The following is a 21,526-nucleotide window of genomic DNA, read 5'->3' as shown; positions in this document are numbered from 1 at the left end:
CCAGCAATTCGTAGACATACTCATTGTCACCTCTAGGTAAGTCTAGGAATCACCAGGGACTCTGTGGTGAGAGCTTCTTGTAAGTAGACCAGGCCTTATTTTAGTTTTTTTTTAATTTCCCCCTTGCAACGGGACCTGAAGGCCGGAGGTCCGCTGCTGTCATGGGGGACGGGCAGCCCTACTGGGGCCCCCGCTGCAATGAAACGTGGAGTGTCTTACGTGGCGCCGCCTGTGCCAGTTCTCGCCTCCCAGAATCACGTGCAAACATGGCTGGAGATTGAACACGGCCAGCCCAGCTGCTGCTCACCTGCTCCAAATGTGTGTAACATCCAGGGCATTTACGCCTCCTCAGTCCAGACCCAGGCTGCAAACGGGGTTCCTGCGTGGGGGAGAGAGAAGGGACGCCTGGTGAAGGTGGCTTCCCCCATGCAATGGGGCCCAGGCACGCCAGCAGCCTCTCCCCAGGCTCAGAGTTTCGCCCAGATAATCAGTGGGGAGGGATCGTCTTTCACGAGCATCTGGAAACCGCCACTGGCCAAGAACGTGGGGAATAGAAGGCTCACTGGGGCCAGCCCCACGGACCCCATTGCTAGGCTCATCTCACTTCTCCACGTTGTGAGAATGCCCCTGTCCCCACACTGACCCAGCAGGGCTTCTTCCGCAGAAGGAGAGGGTGAGCTGGGGTTGCCAACTCCAGGTTGGGAAATTCCAGGAGATTTTGGCGTGGAATCTGGGGAGGCCAGAGTTTGGGGAGGGAAGAGCAGAGGGGGGATGCCCTCCCAGAGTCTACTCCTGAAAGCTGCAATTTCCCCCAGAGGAACGGATCTCTGTCGTCTGGGGATCAGTTGTAATGCCAAGAGATCTCCAGACCTTACCTGGTGGTTGGCAACCCTAGCACTGCACAGCAAATGTATAATGGGTTATTAAGGAACCTGTTTTCTTTTTCCCAGTTCAGGAGCAGCAGTGGCGTAGGAGGTTAAGAGCTCGTGTATTTAATCTGGAGGAACCGGGTTTGATTCCCAGCTCTGCCCCCTGAGCTGTGGAGGCTTATCTGGGGAATTCAGATTAGCCTGTGCACTCCCACACACGCCAGCTGGGTGACCTTGGGCTAGTCACAGCTTCTCGGAGCTCTCTCAGCCCCACCCACCTCACAGGGTGTTTGTTGTGAGGGGGGAAGGCAAGGAGATTGTCAGCCCCTTTGAGTCTCCTGCAGGAGAGAAAGGGGGGATATAAATCCAAACTCCTCCTCCTCCTCCTCCTCCTCTTCTTCTTCTTCACCTGCGTGCCACGCGGGCAGAGGCTGGAGCCCATGGAATTAATAAGAACATGACATCCCTCCAGTTATATAAACACAGCTATCATGTCACCCCTTAACCTTCTCTTCTCCAGACTAAACACATCCAGCTCTTTCTCTCCTCACAGGGCGTGGGATCCGGACCTTTGACCACTTTGGTTGCCTTTCTCTGGACAGCTTGTCAATATCCTTCTTGAGTTGTGGTGCCCAGAACTGGACTCAGTATCCCAGGGGAGGCCTGACCAATGCGGACTAGAGTGGGATGACGACTTTCCTTGAGGTGCTGTGTGGTTTCCGGGCTGTATGGCCGTGTTCTAGCAGCATTCTCTCCTGACGTTTCGCCTGCATCTGTGGCTGGCATCTTCAGATCCTCTGAACCATCAGATCCTCTGAAGATGCCAGCCACAGATGCAGGCGAAACGTCAGGAGAGAATGCTGCTAGAACACGGCCATACAGCCCGGAAACCACACAGCACCCCAGTGATTCTGGCCGTGAAAGCCTTCGACAATACTTTCCTTGATCTTGATGCATGCCCGTGTCTCACTGCTAAACAAAGCCAACATCTGGAACTTTAATAAGTGATTGCCAGGAAAGGCTTCCCGGACAGGGAGGATGATTTCAGCCCCTCGTCCTCCACGTCTCCTTTGAGAAATCCAGGTGCTAGCTTGAGTTATTTTACAAGAGAGAGAGTCTGTTGAGGACTTTCAGCCAAAGTAGGTAAACGGAGCCTCCATTTACAGAGGCACTGTACCTCCCAGAGTACCACAGGGAGTTACTATCATTGTGTACAGCTTACTTGTGAGAGCTGTTGGGACACTCTTGGAGTGTTGGTATTTGCAAGTGCCTGTCACAGCCAGTCATGGAAGCGTTAACTGTCTGTTTGTGTGTAAACAGGAGGTCGAGGGGTTTATGAGCTGACCTGAGGATTAACTATGGACCAGTTTGAGTAGCCACTGCTGAGATGTTCGTGAGCCAGCAGGTATAAAGTTAACTTGTGTTCTTTGTTCTCTCCTCTCTCAGTCCTGGCCCTGTGCTGAGACATCGGTAAATATGTAACAGTACAGTTTAGTATTTATTGTTTTTCTCCATGTTACCCTAGTTAGTAAATGTTCATATTATGCAACTCACCAGCAGTATCTGGGTCTTTACTGGTATCTGCTAAACTCTGCTAATAATGTATATCCATTAACAAAATTGAGGCTGGCAGGACTTTTGGTTGGATCTAGCAGAGTAATTCCTCAATGCCTCTTCATTCAGGTGGGTGGGGATGGGTGGGGGGCAGTATTTTGTGAGTAAGGGGAATGGTGAGCCCCAGCCCTTCACGTCAGCGGGGGCCTTGTGAAAGCCCTGCCATCAGATAAAGCCAGGTAAACAGAACGTGCCCTGGACAGGGTGTCCTATCTCCCCCTGACGCAGGGAGAAGGGCAGCTGGGCTGGCACAGAGCTTAGGCAGCCAACGGACTTGCGTGAGCTGAGGCTGACGGGTCTTTGCGGTTGTGCCAAGAGTCTGGGCTGTATGCAGGAATAACAACCGAGGCAGAAGTGCCCCTGAGCCCAGAGCCTGACGCCACCACACATGCCGGGCTTGGGAGCAGAGCTTGAAGTATGGCTTGGGCCCCAGAACCTTGGAGCCTCCCAAGGCCAGCTCTGTTTCCCGGGGGGCTCAGGGTGGGGCAGCCACACGACTCTTCTCTCCTGAGCCCCCTGACGTGGGCAGCACCTGGCCCTTCTCTCTGCCGGCTGAAGAGCCTCTGTGCTGGAGCCCCAGCCTGGCATCTGGCTCCCTTCCTGGCGCTTCCAGCCAGCAGAGAAATGCCAGAGCAGCAGTGAGCAGCAGTGGCGTAGGAGGTTAAGAGCTCATGTATCTAATCTGGAGGATCCGGGTTTGATTCCCCGCTCTGCCGCCTGAGCTGTGGAGGCTGATCTGGGGAATTCAGATTAGCCTGGGCACTCCCACACACGCCAGCTGGGTGACCTTGGGCTAGTCACAGCTTCTCGGAGCTCTCTCAGCCCCACCCACCTCACAGGGTGTTTGTTGTGAGGGGGGAAGGGCAAGGAGATTGTCAGCCCCTTTGAGTCTCCTGCAGGAGAGAAAGGGGGGGGATACAAATCCAAACTCTTCTTCTTCTCTTCTTCTTCAGAGGGGCAGATCCTTCTCTGCATGACCTCCTCTTCCAGATTCTGGCAGGAAGGGGGCCTGGAAAGAGCTACTGATGGAGTACCTGCTTCCGGGCCTTGTCTTATTCAACCCCCTCCCCAAAAAAGTTAAGGGAGGGCAGAACAGCCAGAGACCGAAAGGACCCTGGAGATCCCCTGGCGGGACCTGCCGGCCTCAACAAATGCAGAAGCACCTGCCCTGCAAGGGAACTGGGCCAATGGCCGCCCTCGGGAAGCCTTGTGCAGGGCCCACCAAGAAATCCTAGGAGGCCCTCCTGCATGATCAAGCCAGCCCATTGCCCTGAGGGTGGCCTCGGTGGAGGGGCCGCCTGTCCTGCTCAGCTCCTCTTGGCCCCTCCTCTGCCCCTTTCTTCCCACCTGACCCCCCTTTCACCTCCCCCAAGCTCACCTCAATTGCGGCAAAGGCCTCCGGCACAAAAGCCCCGAGCGTGGCCAGCATCAGGAGCAGCCAAGGCATCTTCATGGTGACCAGACGGGCTCCGTCCTCAGAATCCAAAGCCAGAGGAGGGCAGCGGAACAGACAGCCCGGAGCCCGCCCTGCTTCCCCCCTCCACCCTTGAACCTTGCCCAGTTCCAGTAACTGACGGGGCTGGGGGGGGGGGAGACCCAGCGGCTGTGCCACGAGGCACAAAACGAGGCGTCCTGAAGAGACTCCTGGCTGGGAGGAACGAAGCCCTTGTTGGAGTCCTGTGGCCAGCCTGGTCTTCCTTGGTGGCCTCCCAGTCCCATCCGAGTAGTAACCAGGGCTGACCCAGTTGACCTTCTGAGATGAGATGACACAGAGCCAGCCATTGCCTGCCTCTGCGGAGCAACCCCGGTCTTCCTTGCTTGGCCTCTCATCCAAGCACTAGCCAGGGCCGGCCCTTCTTAGCTTCTGAGGGCTGAGATGAGGCTGGTCTGAGCCATCCAGGTTGGCGCATGGGACGCAGAGGGCACCTGGGCACAAAGGGAACGAGAGCCCTCTGAGACCAGCGCCCTGGTTCTAGTCCTGACACCACGCTGGCTGGCGTGGGATCCCACAGTGGTGGGATCCAAAAAATTTAGTAACAGGTTCCCTCGCCAGCCCCCCCTCAGCAAAGGGGGCAGAGGCAAACCTGAGCCCTGGACAAAACCTGAGTTGGATGCCCCCCCCCAAGGGGAAACCACCCCACCACGACCCCCCAAATTTTTTTTGCACCAGGTCATTTCTAAATCATCATCACATTATAGAAAATGCCCCAACTCACAAATCTGAACACAGCAATGGTGAAACACACAGGTTCTTTGATAGAGACTGGTGAGATAAAAGGCACGAAAGGCTGAGAATCAATGAATTGCAGGACCTGAAAGGGATTAACCCAGTTCAGGGAGTGACATTATCAGTCGCAATTGCTCTATGGAACCTTCACGTTCGAAGGCAGGATGCCTCTCGGGGAGGCGAGGGCATGGAGATGGGAAAGCGGACCCAATTAGTAACCCCCTCTCGGCACACACAAATAATTAGTAACCCACTCTCGGGAACTGGTGAGAACCTGCTGGATCCCACCTCTGTGGCTGACCCCCTGGGGAAAAAAAGTACAAAAAGTTTGGGGGAAACAATTTTTTCTTCCAAGAACATTTCCCCAATTTTTTTCCAGTGGGAAAATGGAAGCATTTGAGGTAGTATTAAAGGAAAAATCTTACAAAGTGAGTGAAATCCCATTTAAGACAAGATTTGTTCTTGCATGCATATGGCAGGAGAAAGTCTTGAGGGTCCTGTAATTCCCTTTGTGTTTAATTACTTATTAGGGGCATCCGTCTATTGCAGGGGTAGGGAACCTGCGGCTCGAGAGCCGCATTCTGCCCTTGCACTGTGGCTCCACGAGCCGAGCCGCTGGTCCCATCCTTGCCCACCCGGCAGGCAGCAGGGCAGGCGCGCCAACTGCCCACGGTCGGCTGTGCTGTGCTGCGAGCTTCCCCTCTCTTCCCTTCTTTCCCGGCCGAGCCGCTGGCTTCATCCTTGCGCATCCATGCGCTTCTCAGAATGAGCAGAGTAAAAGGTTTAAAAACCCTATATATATAGTGTTATCTTTATTTTAAATGTTAATAATTATTTGCGGCTCCAAGTGTTTTCTTTTCCCGTGGAAAACGGGTCCAAATGGCTCTTTGAGTGTTAAAGTGTTATTGGTCTATTGACTGCAGGTAGACTTACCTGGCGTGCCCACCTGGAGAAAGGCCGAGTATCGTGTTTATGGCCTCTGAATGGTGTAGCGCAAGGCGCACCAGCAATCTCTCTTGCAGAGAACTGAAACAGTCATCCGCTCCAAGGCCATCGAGAGAGGATTTTATACACTCACGCTAAAGGGATGCATTTTATAGGGTTGAAGCAGCAAACCACCTTTATTTGAATGTTCCCCAAAGTGTGTTGTTTGCTTTTCCTGCGCAGGGGGGGGGGAGATATGCAAAATCGGGGGGGGGGGGGGAGAGGCTTCAGCCTTTCCAGAAACTTCACATCCCTGGTAGAAAAGCAGAGCGGGGGGTGGGGGGCGAGGGAGGGGGGGTACACGGTGAGCTCCTCGTTTTAGGCAGCGCAGCAGGACGCCCCGGCCCGGAGGCCTTGGCGGGGTCCCGCAACGCAGAGGCCCGGAGGAGGCCTTTGCCAGCCGGCCTTGCGCGCTCTCCTGCTGCCAGGCTCGGGGCGGCGTCTGCGGAGGGGCGCAAGAGCGCGGCTGATGCGCACCACTTGGCAACCCAGGGGCAGCATGGCCGGGCACGCGGATGTCACTTCCGGCCCAAAGGGCACGTGCTGCCACTGGAGGGAGCGGGAGGACGCCGACGCCGTGCCGAACTTCCCTCCCGGACGCCGGGCGGGCGGGGAGACCTAGCGGCAGCAGCAGCAGCAGCAGCGGGAGGCCTACCTTGCAGGGAGGTCGGAAGCCGCTCAGCCTTCCTCACCGCAGCGCCCCTGCCGCCCTTGACCATGAGGAGGGGGCCGGCGCAGGTCAGTCCTCCGGCCGCTCCGGACAGGCGGGGGAGAACTGGGTAGGGGGCCCTTCCGCTCGGCGCCAGGCCGGCGGCCCACCTTGCAGGGCCCGTTGGAAGGGTTCCAGGGCAGCCTGCCTTTTGCGAGATCGGCGAAATGGGCTCGGGGTTGGACTCGGCTCTGCCGGGGGTCCTGGGGACTCAGGAGAGCCTCCCCGTGCAGCGGCAGCCTACCTCGGACTCCCAGTGCCTGGGTGCCCCCTGTGCCCTGCTGCTGGGTGAGACGGGAGGGTCCCTCGCTGGCCTGGCCCTGCGGGGCTCTCCTGGGGGTCTTAAGGGCTGCCTGCCCCCAACGTGAGCAGCACCCCCGACTTCCAGCGCAGGAGGAGGCGGGGGGGGGGGGGGCTCAGCCGCCTGTTCTCCCGCTGCTGCTGGCCCCACCGGCCAAGGGCGTTTCTGTGCCGCCGCCGCCGCCGCCGCCTCACCTGCCGGGACCTGCTTTCTCCCTCCAGGTGGGCCTCACCTTCGCCGACGTCTCCGTGCGCTTCTCCCGAGAAGAGTGGGGGCTGCTGTCCGCGTGGCAGAGGGACCTGTACCGGGAGGTGACGGCGGACAACTACGCCAGCCTGGTGTTCCTAGGTGACCACATGGGGTGGCCACTGGTTGACTTGGGGGGGCCTGGAGGCAGACGGGGGGGGGGGAGCCCTTGAGCTGCCCTTCCCTCCGGTGCTTCTTTGGAGCCAGGGCAGTTGTCAGCGTGGGCTGGGGCTGGGGGCAGGGGCGGAGGGCTTCAAGGCGCAGCTCAACAGTAGAGTTGGAGCCGGGGAAGAACCTACCGGAGGGTGGGCATAGAGTGTTTGTAGAGGTTGTTCCTAGACAGGTTTAGATGATTTGTTACCACTGGTGAGATACTCTGGAGACAGGTGGGCATATTAATATTTTGAATAAAGAAATAAACGAGTACCTCTTGGGGATGATATTTCCATTGGAATTATGGTGGGCATGCGGGGGGGGAGGGGTGTAATACCTTTTAACTTAACTAAGCTTTACCTTCATTGAATATGTATATTTTAAAAAAACTAAAGAAGATGATTTACCAGGTATGTGAAGACTGCAGAATATGCAAGAGTGGGGAATGCACAGTTGTGCAGCTGAGGAGACTAAGCAATCGGCCAGCAATAAAACAATTTTTAGGGAAAACCAACCCAATAAACTAGACGTATTCCCACCCTTGCTGCCCCACAGTTAGTCCAGGTGGGGCAGAGGAAGGGCAGCAGGGACAGACGGGAGAGGTCTGAGGAGAGAGAGGGGGGGGGAAGATTCATCATGGTGTGGCCCCTGCAGAAGGAGCAGCAGGGCCCAATCCGGAGTGCACTGGGGCCTTGAGAAGGTTCTCTCCTGAGTCCCAGCTGCTGAGATCGTCTTCAGGAGTCTGAGAAGCAGAGGAGCAGGCTAAGGGGAAACTGAGCCTAAAATGCTGGCCTGGGGGACGGTCGGTCGGTTCTTGGACACCTTGAACACTTTCCTGGCGGCAGCAGCAGGGACCAGGTTTCCCAGTGTCCCTGGGGCTCTTCAAAGCAGAGTTGCCAACCCTCGGGTGAGGCCTGGAGTTCTGCCCAGTATTATTATCCCTGAGTAACGTCTTGCTGTTTCCTTGCAGGCCTCATAACTGCCAAGCCACGGCTCCTTTCCAGGCTCCAGCGAGGGCGGCAGTGGCACGAAGAGGAGCCGGGTGGCCCCGCCTCACGCCCCTCCCTGGGTAAGGAGGAGCTGAACGGTGTGCCTCAAAGCCGCACAGCGTCTCTCTTTCAGGCCTGGGCTGAGTAGAGGAGGAGCACCACATTTGCCACCTGCTCTCCAGTTGAGTATTAAGAGGTGGTTTGACATGCAGACGTTTGCAGGGGATCACGCCACAGAGCCAATTTATACACACTGAATTGTTTTGAAAGCAATGTGAACTGGAGGAAGTCATTTTGGTTTGCTCAGGCAAAGAGGAGGAGGAGTTTGGATTTATATCCCCCCTTTCTCTCCTGCAGGAGACTCAAAGGGGCTGACAATCTCCTTGCCCTTCCCCCCTCACAACAAACACCCTGTGAGGTAGGTGAGGCTGAGAGAGCTCCGGGAAGCTGTGACTAGCCCAAGGTCACCCAGCTGGCGTGTATGGGAGTGTACAGGCTAATCTGAATTCCCCAGGTAAGCCTCCACAGCTCAGGCGGCAGAGCTGGGAATCAAACCCGGTTCCTCCAGATTAGATACACGAGCTCTTAACCTCCTACGCCACTGCTATGATAATTGCTTGATAAAAACATTAAAAATTGTGGGTTTCGAGCTGAGCAGAGCCTTTATGCTACCTGAGAAAGCACATTTTAATTATATGCCTGTGAAGTGCCTCATGCCTGAGGCTGCATGGTGAGTGTGCAATTACACATAGAGGCAAGAATTACTCTGATGAGTCTCGGGGCCTTGTCTGTTGTGGCCCCAGAGTTGAGGAATGTGTGCCCCTGAGAGGCTCCTTTGGTTTGCTTCCCATTATCTTTTCAAAGGCCGTTGAAACCTGGGCAGTCAGATACTGCAGTAGGTTGCCAGAGTCAGGGCACAGCCGAGTGGAACCAGGAGGAACGGGTCAGAGCACATCCAGGGAGAATTCAGCCTGAGCCACATTCCTGTGCTCTTTTTGTTAATTGAATAAAGCTTCTTCCAGGGAAACATAAGCAATGCCAGCCTTCTGGGGTGGGGGGTGTTGTTTGAGAGTTCTGAGCGTGTGTGTCGTTAATGAGCAGAGAAGGCAAAGGGCTCTAGGCGGGGAGGGGGTCATAATTCTATGGGTCACATGCAGAAGATCTCAGCTGAGTCCCCAGCATCTCCCCTTCAAAGGGTCAAGTAACAGGTGTCGTGTGAGGCCTCTGCCTGAGTCCCTGGAGCAGGGGGGGGACCCTGACTTTTTTGAACCTGTGGGCATAGTTGGAATTCCGACGTGGCACAATCAGCACAGTCATCAAGTGGCTGCCACAGAATGGCTTTTGCCGGAGCCGGCCACAAATGACGGCCCCATCTTCATTTCAGCCACACTGTGCAGATCCTTGTGCTGTGGTGGCTGCTGCTTCTGCTGCTGCGACAGCAACATTTTAAAAAATCTGCACAGCCAATGACATCTTCAGTGCCCCATCAGAAGCTTTGCTGGGCAAAAAACCTTGCTGGCCCCACCCACTTCCTAAAAACACTTGGCAGGTGCCAGGAAAAGAAGACAGCGGGAACTGTGGCGCCCCCAGGCAATACGTTTGGGACCGCCGGCCTGGAAAATGGCTGCCAGTCAGAATAGATGATATTGGCACAGAGGGACTGGGGGCAGGTCTGGTTCAGTAGGAGGGAGCTTCATGTGGCTGGAGGTTCCCCTGGCCTGGCTGGAGAGCCCTTGGAGAGAGAGGGGCTTTTTCCCAAAGGGGAACAGGAGGGTCGGGGCTACCATCAGCAAGTGAAAGTGGCACAGGGGAGGATGAGTAAGAACGCGCCCTCCAACCTTCCTTTTGACCTTTGTGGAGATTTTCCTGAGCCACGTTTGACATAGAATCATTTGGAACTGCTGCTTTCCTGCCCTGCTGGCTTTTCAAAAACCACCATCCCTTGGCGACTTCTCCCTATTGGTTCTGCTTGTCCTCCTAATAATAAGCTAATCAATGTCTCACTTCTCCCTTTTGGCAGCCAGGAACGGATGCAGACCTTCTCCAAGCCCAGAGCCTGAAGACCCCTCCCCTGAAAGACGACAAGAGAGCCCACGAGGAAGCATCTCTCCCCAGCCCAGACACCATCCGGAACCAAGCGAGTGTCCGCTTAAGCAGAAGAGCGGCTACAGGTGCCATTATTGTGGGAAAACCTTTGGCAGCCGTGGAAACTTGTCTGTGCACAAGAAAATCCACACGGGAGAGAAACCGTACAAATGCCCAGCGTGTGGGAAGAGGTTCAATCGCAGCCAGCACTTAGCGGCGCACAAGAGAACCCACACAGGGGAGAAGCCGTTCCCGTGCCCGGACTGTGGGAAACGGCTTGGCCGGAAAGAATACCTGTGCAAGCACGCCATGATCCACTCGGGCGAAAAGCCCTTCAGGTGTCCTGAGTGTGGGAAAAGGTTCCTCGAGAAAGCCACCCTCGCTCAGCACCAGAAACTGCACTCGGGGGAGAAGCCGTATCAGTGCAGCGGGTGCGGGAGAAGCTTCGTCGCCAAGAAAGTTCTCCAGAACCACCAGAAAAGCCACTTGGGGCCTTACCCGTGCGCTGAGTGTGGGAAAGTGTACCGCTCACCTGTGGGCTTAAAGATTCACCAGGGAGTCCACTCTGGAGAGAAGCCATTCACGTGTGCTGAGTGCGGGAAAGGCCACCCCAGCAAAGCCCTCCTGAAGTCCCACCAGCTGTCCCACCAGAAAGCCCGGCTGTTTCTCTGCAGCTACTGCAACAAGGCCTTCAGGCAGAGGTCCACACTCGTGTCTCACCAGAACATCCACAGCGAGGAGCGGCCTCACAAATGCACGGTGTGCCAGAGCAGCTTCCGCCGCAGGAGCGCCCTTCAGAAGCACCTGAGGGTCCACACGGGAGAGAAACCCTTTCCCTGTGCCGAGTGCGAGAAGCGGTTCACCAGCAAATACAGCCTCCAGGTCCACCAGAAGATCCACACGGGGGAGAAGGCCTTCCAGTGCAGCTACTGCGAGAAGAGTTTCCGTCGGCACAGCCAGCGTCAGAAGCACGCGCTTGTCCACACAAAGCAGAGGCCGGAGTGCGGCCAGTGCGGGAAGAGGCTGCGCACCCAGAGGGAACTAACAATGCACCAGAGAGTCCACACTGGGGAGAAGCCCTTCCCATGCCCCCGCTGCGACAAGAGGTACCACCGGAAAAACGATTTGGCAAAGCACCTGAAAAATCGTTGCAAGGAATGAACTGCCACCATAGCGGAGCTGCAATGGGACCGCGTGACAGATCTCGGCACCTGGCTTCAAGTATGCCCCAGCACAACTTCTGCTCACCTTGTGAGGAGAGAATGTCTTCTTTATTTAGCTGAATGAATCCCTGTGCAGCCAAAGAAGGAACTCTTCCGGGTTCCTAGGGGACGCTAGAGAAAACAGAGCGAGAGAGAAACAAAGGCTGCTTCCACACTGGGGTAAGAGATCTGCTCTGCGTGCGCCACCGCACCAGCCACAGAGCATGGGGCGGGGGGAGGAAAGGTCAGTAGGGCCGTATCACTGGACATATACGCGCTTGTAGTCTCCGCGGCATTGAGCGTTTATTCCCTTTGGGCTGATTCTTCCTAACGCACACGTTTCTCCCTCCCAAAGATCAGAGAATCTCTGCGGTTTACAAAACCTCTGAAAGCAAGACTTTTCCTCTCCCTTGGCTGGGGAAGGAAAGGGAGGCAGCCTGCACTTGGCTTGCAACAGGCTCTCTCGCGCCTGCTATCTCCCCTCCCCAATCCCCCCCCCCCGCCCCCCCGCAGCAGTTCCTCCCAGCCTTTGGAGCAGCAATTCAGAGCAATTAGAAGAGCTGTTTCTCAGTTGTTTATGTTAACAAGGCCAGGCTAGTGCAATAGACAGGTGAAATCTACATGAAATGCACATGGTCTAGCAAAATAACACTAGAGCCAAGATGCAAAACACACAAAAACAAAAAGGCAGCATAGAGCAACCTCTCCAGCTAGAGGGTGCACAGAGGGTGGGTGTGTAGGCTAGGGACACTTCACAGCAAGGGAATCCTGTTTAAACAAAACAAAAATGGGGAGAACCCATTGCAAAACTGACGGTTGTGGGGTAAGCGCTGCATGCAGACCAGGTGCTCGGGAGCAGCAGCTGCAGAAGGCCATTGCTTTCACATCCTGCTTGTGAGCTCCCAAAGGCACCTGGTGGGCCACGGCGAGTAGCAGAGAGCTGGACTAGATGGACTCTGGTCTGATCCAGCAGGCTCTGTCTTATGTTCTGATGATGTCTGACTGTTGATGCTATCGTGCCTGGGTCACGGCGGCAGAAGAACGTATGATTGGCCGCAGGTGAATTCTGATCAGGGACGCACCCTCTGCCCATTAGCAGGACAGAAGAGGCCAGCTAGCCAAACAGCTCTGTACGCACAGTGGTTCATCACTGGGCAGATGGCTCCGTGTCCCCCTCCCCTGGATTTCTACTGCACAATCTCAGGTCTCGTTCACACACACACCGCACGTACGGCTCCTTTTCAGCCCCTTCTGTTTTATGTACAATTTGCTAGTTTATCACAAAATATCAGATCTGATTAAAATGTTCATAATTTTTTTTAAAAAATGCATGGCTCCCTGAATTAATGTGTGCGGCTGCTCAATTTCTCTGGCACAGGTGCCACCTGGGGGTGGGAGGAGGGGGGCTGTCCAGGGAGACCCCGACTCAAGAAAGGGGCCTGTGAGAGTGTCTGTAGAGCTTTGCAAGCAGACGCCCAAGCCAAGAAGATGCCCTGCAGAGCAGGTGGGATAAATGCCCAAGGCCGTTTCCTGAGGCTAGAAAAGGGTGTTGCAACTTGGGGGAACAAGATGCTTGTGGAAGCTGTGGGCAGGGGGCGGCTTCTTGTACCTTGGCTCAGAACTTAGGTTTGGAACAGCGGCAGCACAGGCAGGAATTCTGCAGACACACGACAGAAACTCCACCCGGCGGAAAAGGCTTCACAGGATGAACTTTTGGCCTATTGTGTAGCCGTGGTAGGCAAAGGAACCCTCTGAGAAGACAGAGAAGGACACCCCATTGGCCACCCACAGTCTGGGCCCAAATGGGACACCACGGAGTCAGACGAGGCAGGAGAAAGATCTCCAGCTATAGTCGGCCTTGGCAGAGGACGCAGTGTTTGTACGCCTCAGTCACCATGTGGAGTCACCCCACACAACCTGTGCCGCCCAGGATACCTTTATTATTCATACAGAAACTCCAGACTCGTCCACAGAGGCTCAGGGGTGGGTTCACAACCATGTAGAAACCACGCACCACTATAAAATATTATAGAAACAATACAGTAAAATACACATCCACACTTTTTAAAAAATAACCCTGAATCACCTGCAGCAGCCCAACCAACAGAATGCCAGAGAGCTGTGGAAAACCTCTCAAGGATGGGGCCGGGCGACCTTGGGAGAAACAGGTTTCCCAGGTGGAGAAGCAGACATCTTTGAGGCATCTTCTAGACCTTTCCTTGCCAATCAAACGTGAAGGAATTGCCGGCTTTGGAGGGAGCCTTCTGCCGGAGTTGGGGCTTACGTTGGGTGTGTCTTTTTGCTCCCATGCTCGGCATGCCACGTCCACACCATTTTCTAGGTCCAAACCAGCTCCCTGGATCACAGCCAGATGGCAGGTGAGCAGAGGGAGAGCCAACTGAGCTCTCCTGGCTGAGGTTGGGCCTCAGTACTGCAAGTGCCATAGGTCAGGGGTGTCCAACTGTGGCTCTCCAGATGTTCATGGACTACGATTCCCATCAGCCCCAGGAATCGTAGTCCGTGAACATCTGGAGAGCCACAGTTGGACACCCCTGCCATAGATTGTCATTACGAGGTCATAGTCATGGAGAACAGGAGCACCTGTAGCCTTCCTAAACTTGATGGAGTGGGCAGAGAGCCTTCCTGGGTATGGTGGAACAGGCTCGAGGGCACCAAGGAGGCCGCCAAGGAGCAGCAGTGGCGTAGGAGGTTAAGAGCTTGCGTATCTAATCTGGAGGAACCGGGTTTGATTCCCCGCAGCTTCTGCTGCTCTGAGCTAGCTCGGAAGGCCATTCCACCAGGGGGTGAACTAGATTAGCCTGGGCACTCCCACACACGCCAGCTGGGTGACCTTGGGCTAGTCACAGCTTCTCAGAGCTCTCTCGGCCCCGCCCACCTCCCAGGGTGTTTGTTGTGAGGACGGGGGAAGGGCAAGGAGATTGTCAGCCCCTTTGAGTCTCCTGCAGGAGAGAAAGGGGGGGGATAGAAATCCAAACTCTTCTCCTTCTTCACTATGTCCGCATCCTCAGATGTTGTGGCTTTGGCTGTGTATAGGTGCTGGTGGAAAACTCTTGAGAACCCCAAAGGGAAGAACTCCATGTGCAGGGTGACTGGCAACCACCCTTGTTATCGGGGTTTTCCTACAGGGGTCTGCAACCTGCGGCTCTCCAGATGTTCATGAACTACAATTCCCATGCTGGCAGGGGCTGATGGGAACAGTAGTCCATGAACATCTGGAGAGCTGCAGGTTGCAGACCCCTAAGACTGAGCGGAACTACTCAAAAGCGATCATTATAATTGCCCTCATTACAAATGTGCTCAACCAGTGGGGTGCTTACCACCTGTGGGATGCAGGTGTAGTCTAGGTGGGACCCGGGGGAAGGGGCTGTGGCTCACTGATAGGGCAGCTGCTTGGCTTGCAGAAGGCCCCAGGCTCAATCCCGGGCAGGGCCCGTTAAAAGGAAGACGCAGCCGCGGATGTGAGAGTTCCGCTTTCCAGCTGAGTAGATGATGCTGACCTTGATAAACGGAAGGCGGCTTCGCATACCTATCCACAACAATTACAAAGACTTCCCTTGCCTCCCACCCCCCTGTCCACCTGCAGCTGTGTGGTGCCAACGCCTGACCACCCTGCCTGCAAGGAATCGTCCATCTATGGTCCTCTGGCATCCAAGCAGCACGCCCGGTGTTTCTTTTATTCCCCTGCTCCTCCCGCACACCAGCAAGCGACTGAGGCCCCACATCCTGTCGACCCTGCTGGCCGCAGATTCTCCGTTGTGCTTCTGCAATCTGTGTACCTCTTGAAAACTTACCATAAATGACAGATATAATAACAGAATGCCCATATGAACGTCCTGGGCAATGTGTTTCCATCATGGTGGGACTCAGGTTCTTTGACAGAGTGATGGGCGGGATGCGGGATCCCAAAGGTTCAGAATTGCTACCCAAATCAATCACCTCGTCCCCACTCTTCAGACCTGGCTCCAAAGGTTTAGCAGGGTCAACAGGGTGCAGTGGTTCTAACTTGCCGGTTGCCCCTGCACTCCTGGTCTTGAAAGGACAGCCAGTGTTCGCCTGCCTCCTGGGAGGGAGCAGCAGTGGCGTAGGACGTTAGGAGCTCGTGTATCTAATCTGGAGGAACCAGGTTTGATTCCCAGCTCTGCCGCCTGAGCTGTGGAGGCTTATCTGGGGAATTCAGATTAGCCTGTACACTCCCACACACGCCAGCTGGGTGACCTTGGGCTAGTCACAGCTTCTCGGAGCTCTCTCAGCCCCACCTACCTCACAGGGTGTTTGTTTGAGGGGGGAAGGGCAAGGAGATTGTCAGCCCCTTTGAGTCTCCTGCAGGAGAGAAAGGGGGGATAGAAATCCAAACTCCTCTTCTTCTTCTTCCTCCTCTGATAGTTGGAATGGAAAAGGCAGCTCGGTCTGAACCAGGGCAGCTGCTGGAAACACACCCACATTTGTGTTCCACTGGAGTGCACGCTACAGGGTGTGTTACTCAGGGCTACCTGCGGAATCACACATTCCACGATGCGCAGGGCCTGTCAGGGGATCTGTGTCCCAGTGGCCTGTCCCTGTAGGAACCCTGGCCTCCCTGCAGGCGGTCCAGAGCTGGCGAGAGGTTCTCGAAGTCCACGGGACCAGGCAAAACAGGGGGAGCGCCTGGCAGCAAAGCAGACATCCGCTGCCCACCTGGCTCTCCGGAATGTCCGGAAGGGAACCCTCCTGCGTTGAGAGGGGGAAGAGCAGAAGTCTGGCAAGATGGTAACCTGCGCGCCGGCGTAACAGAGGGGTCGGGTGCGCGAGGCCTGCAAAATGGCAGCCTTGTCTGCAAAGTGCAGCAGGCGGAAGACCAGGGCACGGGGCCTCCCGTTGGGCTCCCAGGACACGCCCCCTTGCACCCGGCGAGCGCTCTCGATCTCAAGGGGCCGGGAATCCGGCTGTAACCCCAGCATTGCAGGAAGGGTCTTCTGCAGGAAGGAGACGGTGTCGCTGCCTTCAACCCCCTCCGGCAAGCCCAGGAGGCGCAGGTTGTTGCGGCGGGAGCGGTTCTCCAGTGTGCGGCAGCGGCTCTCCATCCGTCGCACGTATTCACTCAGGCACTGGTTTTCCATTCGGAGAGCAGCCAGCTCGAGAACCCAGCCCCGGGCGTCCTGCTCCAGCCGGTCCATGTGACTCTGCAGCTGGGAGACGTCTCTGCAAATGGTGCTCATGTTCTCCGAAAGGCGGTCGAGCTTTTGAGACAGCACAGAGCCGAGGTCTCCGTCCTCTGCCCGGCACTCTGCCCGCGGGTTCGCTTTCCCCCAGCTGCAGGGGGGCGGAGACTGGTCGAGGGTGGGACACCTCTTCTTGGGGGGCTTTTCAGACTCTGCACTGCCTCCTGAGCTGAAGGAGCAGGATGGGCCGCCTGGAACTTGGGGGTCACCCCCCTTAGCTGTAACCAGAAGGGAAAGATAAAATGAGTTTGCTTCTCTGTTAATCTCTTATTACATTCCAGGCTACTCCAGAGGACCCACACGTTTGAAAAAAAAAGGGGTGTGTGTTTCCTGTAACCTGTACAATTATGCAAATTTGTCCATGTATCCTTTGAGATATATAACTTGCCCCATTCCCAAGGTGGGCAACTCGGTAAAGATATCAACATATCAATTCAGAGTGACATGTAAGATGACTCATCTTACAATCCTGAGGTATATCTTTAAAAAACAACATAATTCTTAAACAGTGTTCCCTGATTTAAGATATATAATGAGATTAAAATACAGCCTGTTTTTATTTAGAAGATCTAAATGAAGTTAAGGCCAGATCTGGGCAGCCTGCCCCGCATCAGACTCCAAAAGCTAAGCAGGGTTGGCCTGGTCAGCACTCGGATGGGAGACCACAAAGGGAGTCCCAGCAGCTATTCAGAGGCAGGCAAGGGCAGAACCACCTCTGCTAATCCCTTGAAAACCCTACCTTTGCTTGTGAGATGAGTTTGTAATTCTTCCTGAATTTTGCAATTAAAAAACAAACAAACCCGGGTTCAGATAATAGCATTTTATGGTAACAAAAGACTCTGCCAATCTGCATGTAGACAGACAGGAGCAATTTAGGCCTGCCATGGCTACTCAAGTTTTTACTCAAGTTAGAGCAGTCTTAACAGTGTGGGCTTGGGAATGTTTCTAGTGGAGTCAAGTTTCAGGTGAGGGAGCTTATTATTTTACTGTAGCTTTTAATGCCCCCTTTTCTTCAAAGTACACACGGTCTCCCTCCATTGTATCCTCAGCCCAACCCTGTGAGGTAGGTTAGGCTGAGAAGAGAGAGGGCGATTGGCCCAAAGTCACCCAGCAAGTTGCATGGCTCAGCAGTTTCCTGGTGTAACACTGCTTGCAGACCTGGAGGGCATTGCTCTGACCCAGCAGACCCGCGTGCGAGCCCGCTTGGGATGACCATGACTGGCCCCCTGCCGTGCTGGGGCTTGAGAGCTGCTAAGAAAGCGCGCCAGAAGCGGTTGCCTTGGCTGCGGCTTCTGCAAGACTTTCAAAGCGCCTAACCCCTGCCCCATGCGGCTAGGCCTCCCACAATATTTTCTGTTTCTTATGCGGCCCCATGAAAAAAATAATTGCCCACCCCTGCTCTAACCACTGAACAAACTGTCTCTTCCTCCATTCTGCAACTGCATCTTTGCTTCATTAATTCCACATCTGCTGCTCTTCAGGAAGGCAAAGGACTCCGCCGTCAAAATCTCTGCTCCGCCGCTTCTCTGCTGCTAGAAATGTAACCCAACTTCGTTCATTTCAAAAACTTTCTGCTTTTTTTTTCCAACAAAAGAGATTTTCAGAACTTGGTGCTTAGTTTAAAAGTCTGTGCTTATGCAAGACAGTGACAGGAAACACTAGCAAGGAACGGGCCACGACACTGTTCTGCAGATGGACACGCCGGAGATAGCATTAGTGGCCTCACCTGGGACCTTTAGGCCAGAAATCACAGTCACTTACTTGCTCCTAAAGACTTTCCAGCTTACCTGTCAGAAGTGATCTTTTCATCCCACTCCTGGAGGATCTGTAATTGTTTTGTCTCTGAGCACCGTGAGGCAGCGGCCTTCCATTCAGCACGCGCCTTGCCTTACGCTTCCGTTTCTGGACACTCCTGAACATCCACCCGCTGCACACAGTGGGGCACGTGTGGAGGCTACCCCTGGTTCAGACAGCAGAGACACAACGTGTTCATCCAAGAGTGTTCCCACCAAGTAGGCTACAAAATGACGTGCTTGCCTATTGACTGAAGAACCAGCCAGACTTCCAAGTACAACCAAATGAAGATTACGGCTCCAATAAACATAACCCGGCACTCAAAGGGAATCCCAACTTAGAATCAAAGTCTTTGTTACATCAAGGATCTGGGATCAGATTGCCCACGGTGCAGTTCACCCTTAAAAACAGCCTGGGTAGGAGTTGGATCAGGTCCACAGGCTGGACAAGGGCCTTTCCCCCCTGCTTCAGTTGGCTGTTCGTTCCCGGGGGCCCAGATGTGACCCACTGGTGATTTTTTCCCTGCCAAGGTCAGTAGAAGAAAGGGAGGATTCAAGTAGGGAAACTGTGCTGAGCGGGAGGACAGAGCCAGCTTGCAACCTTTCTCCAAAGCTCTTTGTGTCCAGCCTCCCCACAGCTCTGGTACATTGCCTCCGGGAGGAGATCCAATCACAGGAAAGGGGGCTTGGCCCTAGAACAGTGTCCGGGCATCCCCTTCCAAAATACACAGAGGAAATCATTTCTAAGATGGGGCAGGCAGGCAGGCCTCATAGGCTGCCCAAGGCTGATGGATCCCAAACTTGTGCCAAGCAACCTTGGACAGCAGCCATACATAATTTTCCACTGTGCTCTGATCACCACCCTAGGCTACAGGGCTGGGAAGGGATTATCTGCACTTCCCGCCCATGCCATGATTTCCCCTCCCCCTCACCCAGGGCTGCCAGTTCTGAGAAATGGGAGTGGGCTCTGACTCTCAGGCTGTAATCTTACGATGTGGCAGTGCTGAATCTGCCACGGGTTTTCTAAGCCAGCAAGAAGCCCGCCGGTGCTCATGGGGGTGGCAGTGCCAAGGGAAACGGGAAGGGCGGGCCCTGGCGCTAGCTCAGGTCTTCCTCTCCATTCAGCACAGACTTCCAGGACACATCATGCAGCGACAGGAGGGTCAGGGGCTGAACCCTTCTTCATCAGAGTAATCCTCCTTTCGAAAGGAAAGTTCCCTGCACCAAAATCCTCCAAGACAGAGTGCAGTGGTGGCGAACCTTTGGCACTCCAGATGTTATGGACTACAATTCCCATCAGCCCCTGCCAGCATGGCCAATTGGCCATGTAGGGGTTCCCCAGGGAAAGTCACTGCGGTCACAGGGAGGCCGCTTGCTTGGCTGCTCCTGTCCCAGTCCCTGAGCCAGTGAGGATTTCCAAGGATGCAGGATGAACAGTGAGGGCCTCAGCAGAGAGCTGGAAAGATGGTGGGGGTGGGGGTGGGGAGGTTCTGCGGAGCCTTCAGCCCCGAACAGCAACTGGAAAGGGGACTGGGGAAAGGCGACAAGCTCAGGGCTGCTACTGAGGGGCAGCTGCCCCCTGCCATCCTGAGGGGACCCCTGCCAGAGCCCATCACAGGTCAGCGATGGGCATAACTGAGCTACCCCAAGAGCATGGAGAGCAGGCCCAGGCCCTGCTCGCTGGAGTCTAGTAACCACAATGTGGGACTCACCTCTGTGTCCCCCGTCCACCTCTGGGGCTGGGCTCCCTGCCACCCCTTCCCCTGGCGGGATGCTCGAGGGCGTGCTGGCTCTGCTGGGGGGGTCTTTCCTGCATGCAGCTCCCGAGCCTGTTGGTCAAGAAAGCTTAATTACAGTTCAGCAAAATATAACCTGCGCACCCGCAGCCCACCCCACAGATCCCCATCAGAGGGGCCGGTTCACCTTCTTGGGGGCCCCTCTCGGTGCCCGGCTCCTCCTTGGCTTGCGAGAGTCTAGTTCCTCCTCCCGTGTTGCTGGCCAAAGAGCTGCATGGATCGGGGCCCCTGGCAGTTATCTCCTTGAGGCACCGGAGAAGACCTTGGAGGGGGCTGCTCTCCATCAGCCGCTCTGTACAAAGAAAGGAAGAGATCCGCTCAACCGAACCCAACTTGGCCTTCAGGATGCTGCACGGCAAACTCTGCTCACAAAAGCACACCACAAACGCGCCTGCTGTTTTGTCGAAGGCTTTCACGGATGGACTCAACTGGTTGTGGTGGGTTTTCCGGGCTGTGTGAGGTAGGTGGTCTGGTGGATCCTGGTTCCTAGCGTTTTAGCCTGCATCTGTGGCGGCATCTTCAGAGGTGCATCTGAGAGAAGTCTGTAACACACTTCTTTCTGTATTACACTTCTGAAGATGCCGACCCACAGATGCAGGCAGCGTTAGGAAGCAAGATCCACCAGACCTGACTCCCACAACAACCACCACAAACGGTGCCACCTGATTATTATTTATATTCCGCTTTTCTCCCCAGTTGGAACTCAAGGACATAATTGTTCCCTCCTCCATGCTCTACCACCAACCCTGTGAGGTAGGCCAGGCTGAGAATTTGTGATGGGCCCAAGGTCACCCAGCAAGCTCCCGTGGCAGAAGTGAGGATTCAAACCAAGGTTTCTCAGGACCCCTAGCCCAACACTCTACCCATTATGTCTCGCTGGTTCTCAGAATGGTATTTCTTTCCCTCTGCATCCTGAAGGCCAGGGGCAGGCACACTGCAGGAGAACTGCAATTCTGTAAAACTATGGAGTTGAACACCCACAAAAATACTATAGGGCAGTGGTGGCAAACCTATGGCACTCCAGATGTTCATGGACTACAATTCCCATCAGCCCCTGCCAGCATGGCCAATTGGTCTACAAGAGACGAAAGCATCATAAATGGCCATCAAGGGAAGACTGGAGCACCTTCCTTACGAGGAGAGGCTGCAGCGTTTGGGACTCTTTAGTTTGGAGAGGAGACGTCTGAGGGGGGATATGATTGAAGTCAATAAAATTATGCATGGGGTAGAAAATGTGGACAGAGAGAATTTTTTCTCTCTCAGAATACTAGAACTAGGGGGCATCCATTGAAAATGCTGAAGGGAAGAATTAGGACTAATAAAAGGAAACACTTCTTCA

The 21,526-nt window shown here is 55.0% G+C and overlaps 4 protein-coding genes across 4 annotated transcripts in view; 1 reads left to right on the top strand and 3 right to left on the bottom strand.

The window, feature by feature from the left end:
• Positions 1-21,526, bottom strand: part of LOC125441169 (gastrula zinc finger protein XlCGF57.1-like) — a 264,358-nt gene that overhangs the window by 39,966 nt on the left and 202,866 nt on the right. The window contains exon 3 of the mRNA XM_048511546.1: positions 6,183-6,202. Coding sequence (XP_048367503.1) covers positions 6,183-6,202 — 20 coding nt within the window. The remainder of the gene's footprint in view (positions 1-6,182; positions 6,203-21,526) is intronic.
• Positions 6,286-12,706, top strand: LOC125441172 (gastrula zinc finger protein XlCGF26.1-like). Its single transcript, XM_048511550.1, has 4 exons — positions 6,286-6,432; positions 6,926-7,052; positions 8,074-8,172; positions 10,113-12,706. Exons 1-4 carry the CDS (start codon positions 6,412-6,414, stop codon positions 11,336-11,338), a joined length of 1,473 nt encoding a protein of 490 aa, XP_048367507.1. The 5' UTR covers positions 6,286-6,411; the 3' UTR covers positions 11,339-12,706.
• LOC125441174 lies at positions 15,674-20,436 on the bottom strand. Its single transcript, XM_048511551.1, has 4 exons — positions 20,315-20,436; positions 20,104-20,220; positions 18,386-18,558; positions 15,674-16,816 (listed from the first exon to the last, which is right to left on the bottom strand). Exons 2-4 carry the CDS (start codon positions 20,205-20,207, stop codon positions 15,927-15,929), a joined length of 1,167 nt encoding a protein of 388 aa, XP_048367508.1. The 5' UTR covers positions 20,208-20,220; positions 20,315-20,436; the 3' UTR covers positions 15,674-15,926.
• Positions 20,363-21,526, bottom strand: part of KRBA1 (KRAB-A domain containing 1) — a 52,772-nt gene continuing 51,608 nt past the window's right edge. The window contains exon 21 of the mRNA XM_048511532.1: positions 20,363-20,479. The gene's annotated coding sequence lies outside the window, so the exon portion shown is untranslated. The remainder of the gene's footprint in view (positions 20,480-21,526) is intronic.

This window comes from Sphaerodactylus townsendi, linkage group LG11 (genome assembly GCF_021028975.2).
Source record: "Sphaerodactylus townsendi isolate TG3544 linkage group LG11, MPM_Stown_v2.3, whole genome shotgun sequence".
Taxonomy (NCBI): domain Eukaryota; kingdom Metazoa; phylum Chordata; class Lepidosauria; order Squamata; family Sphaerodactylidae; genus Sphaerodactylus; species Sphaerodactylus townsendi.
Note: the sequence above shows the minus strand (reverse complement) of the source record. Positions and strands in the feature narration are given on the sequence as shown.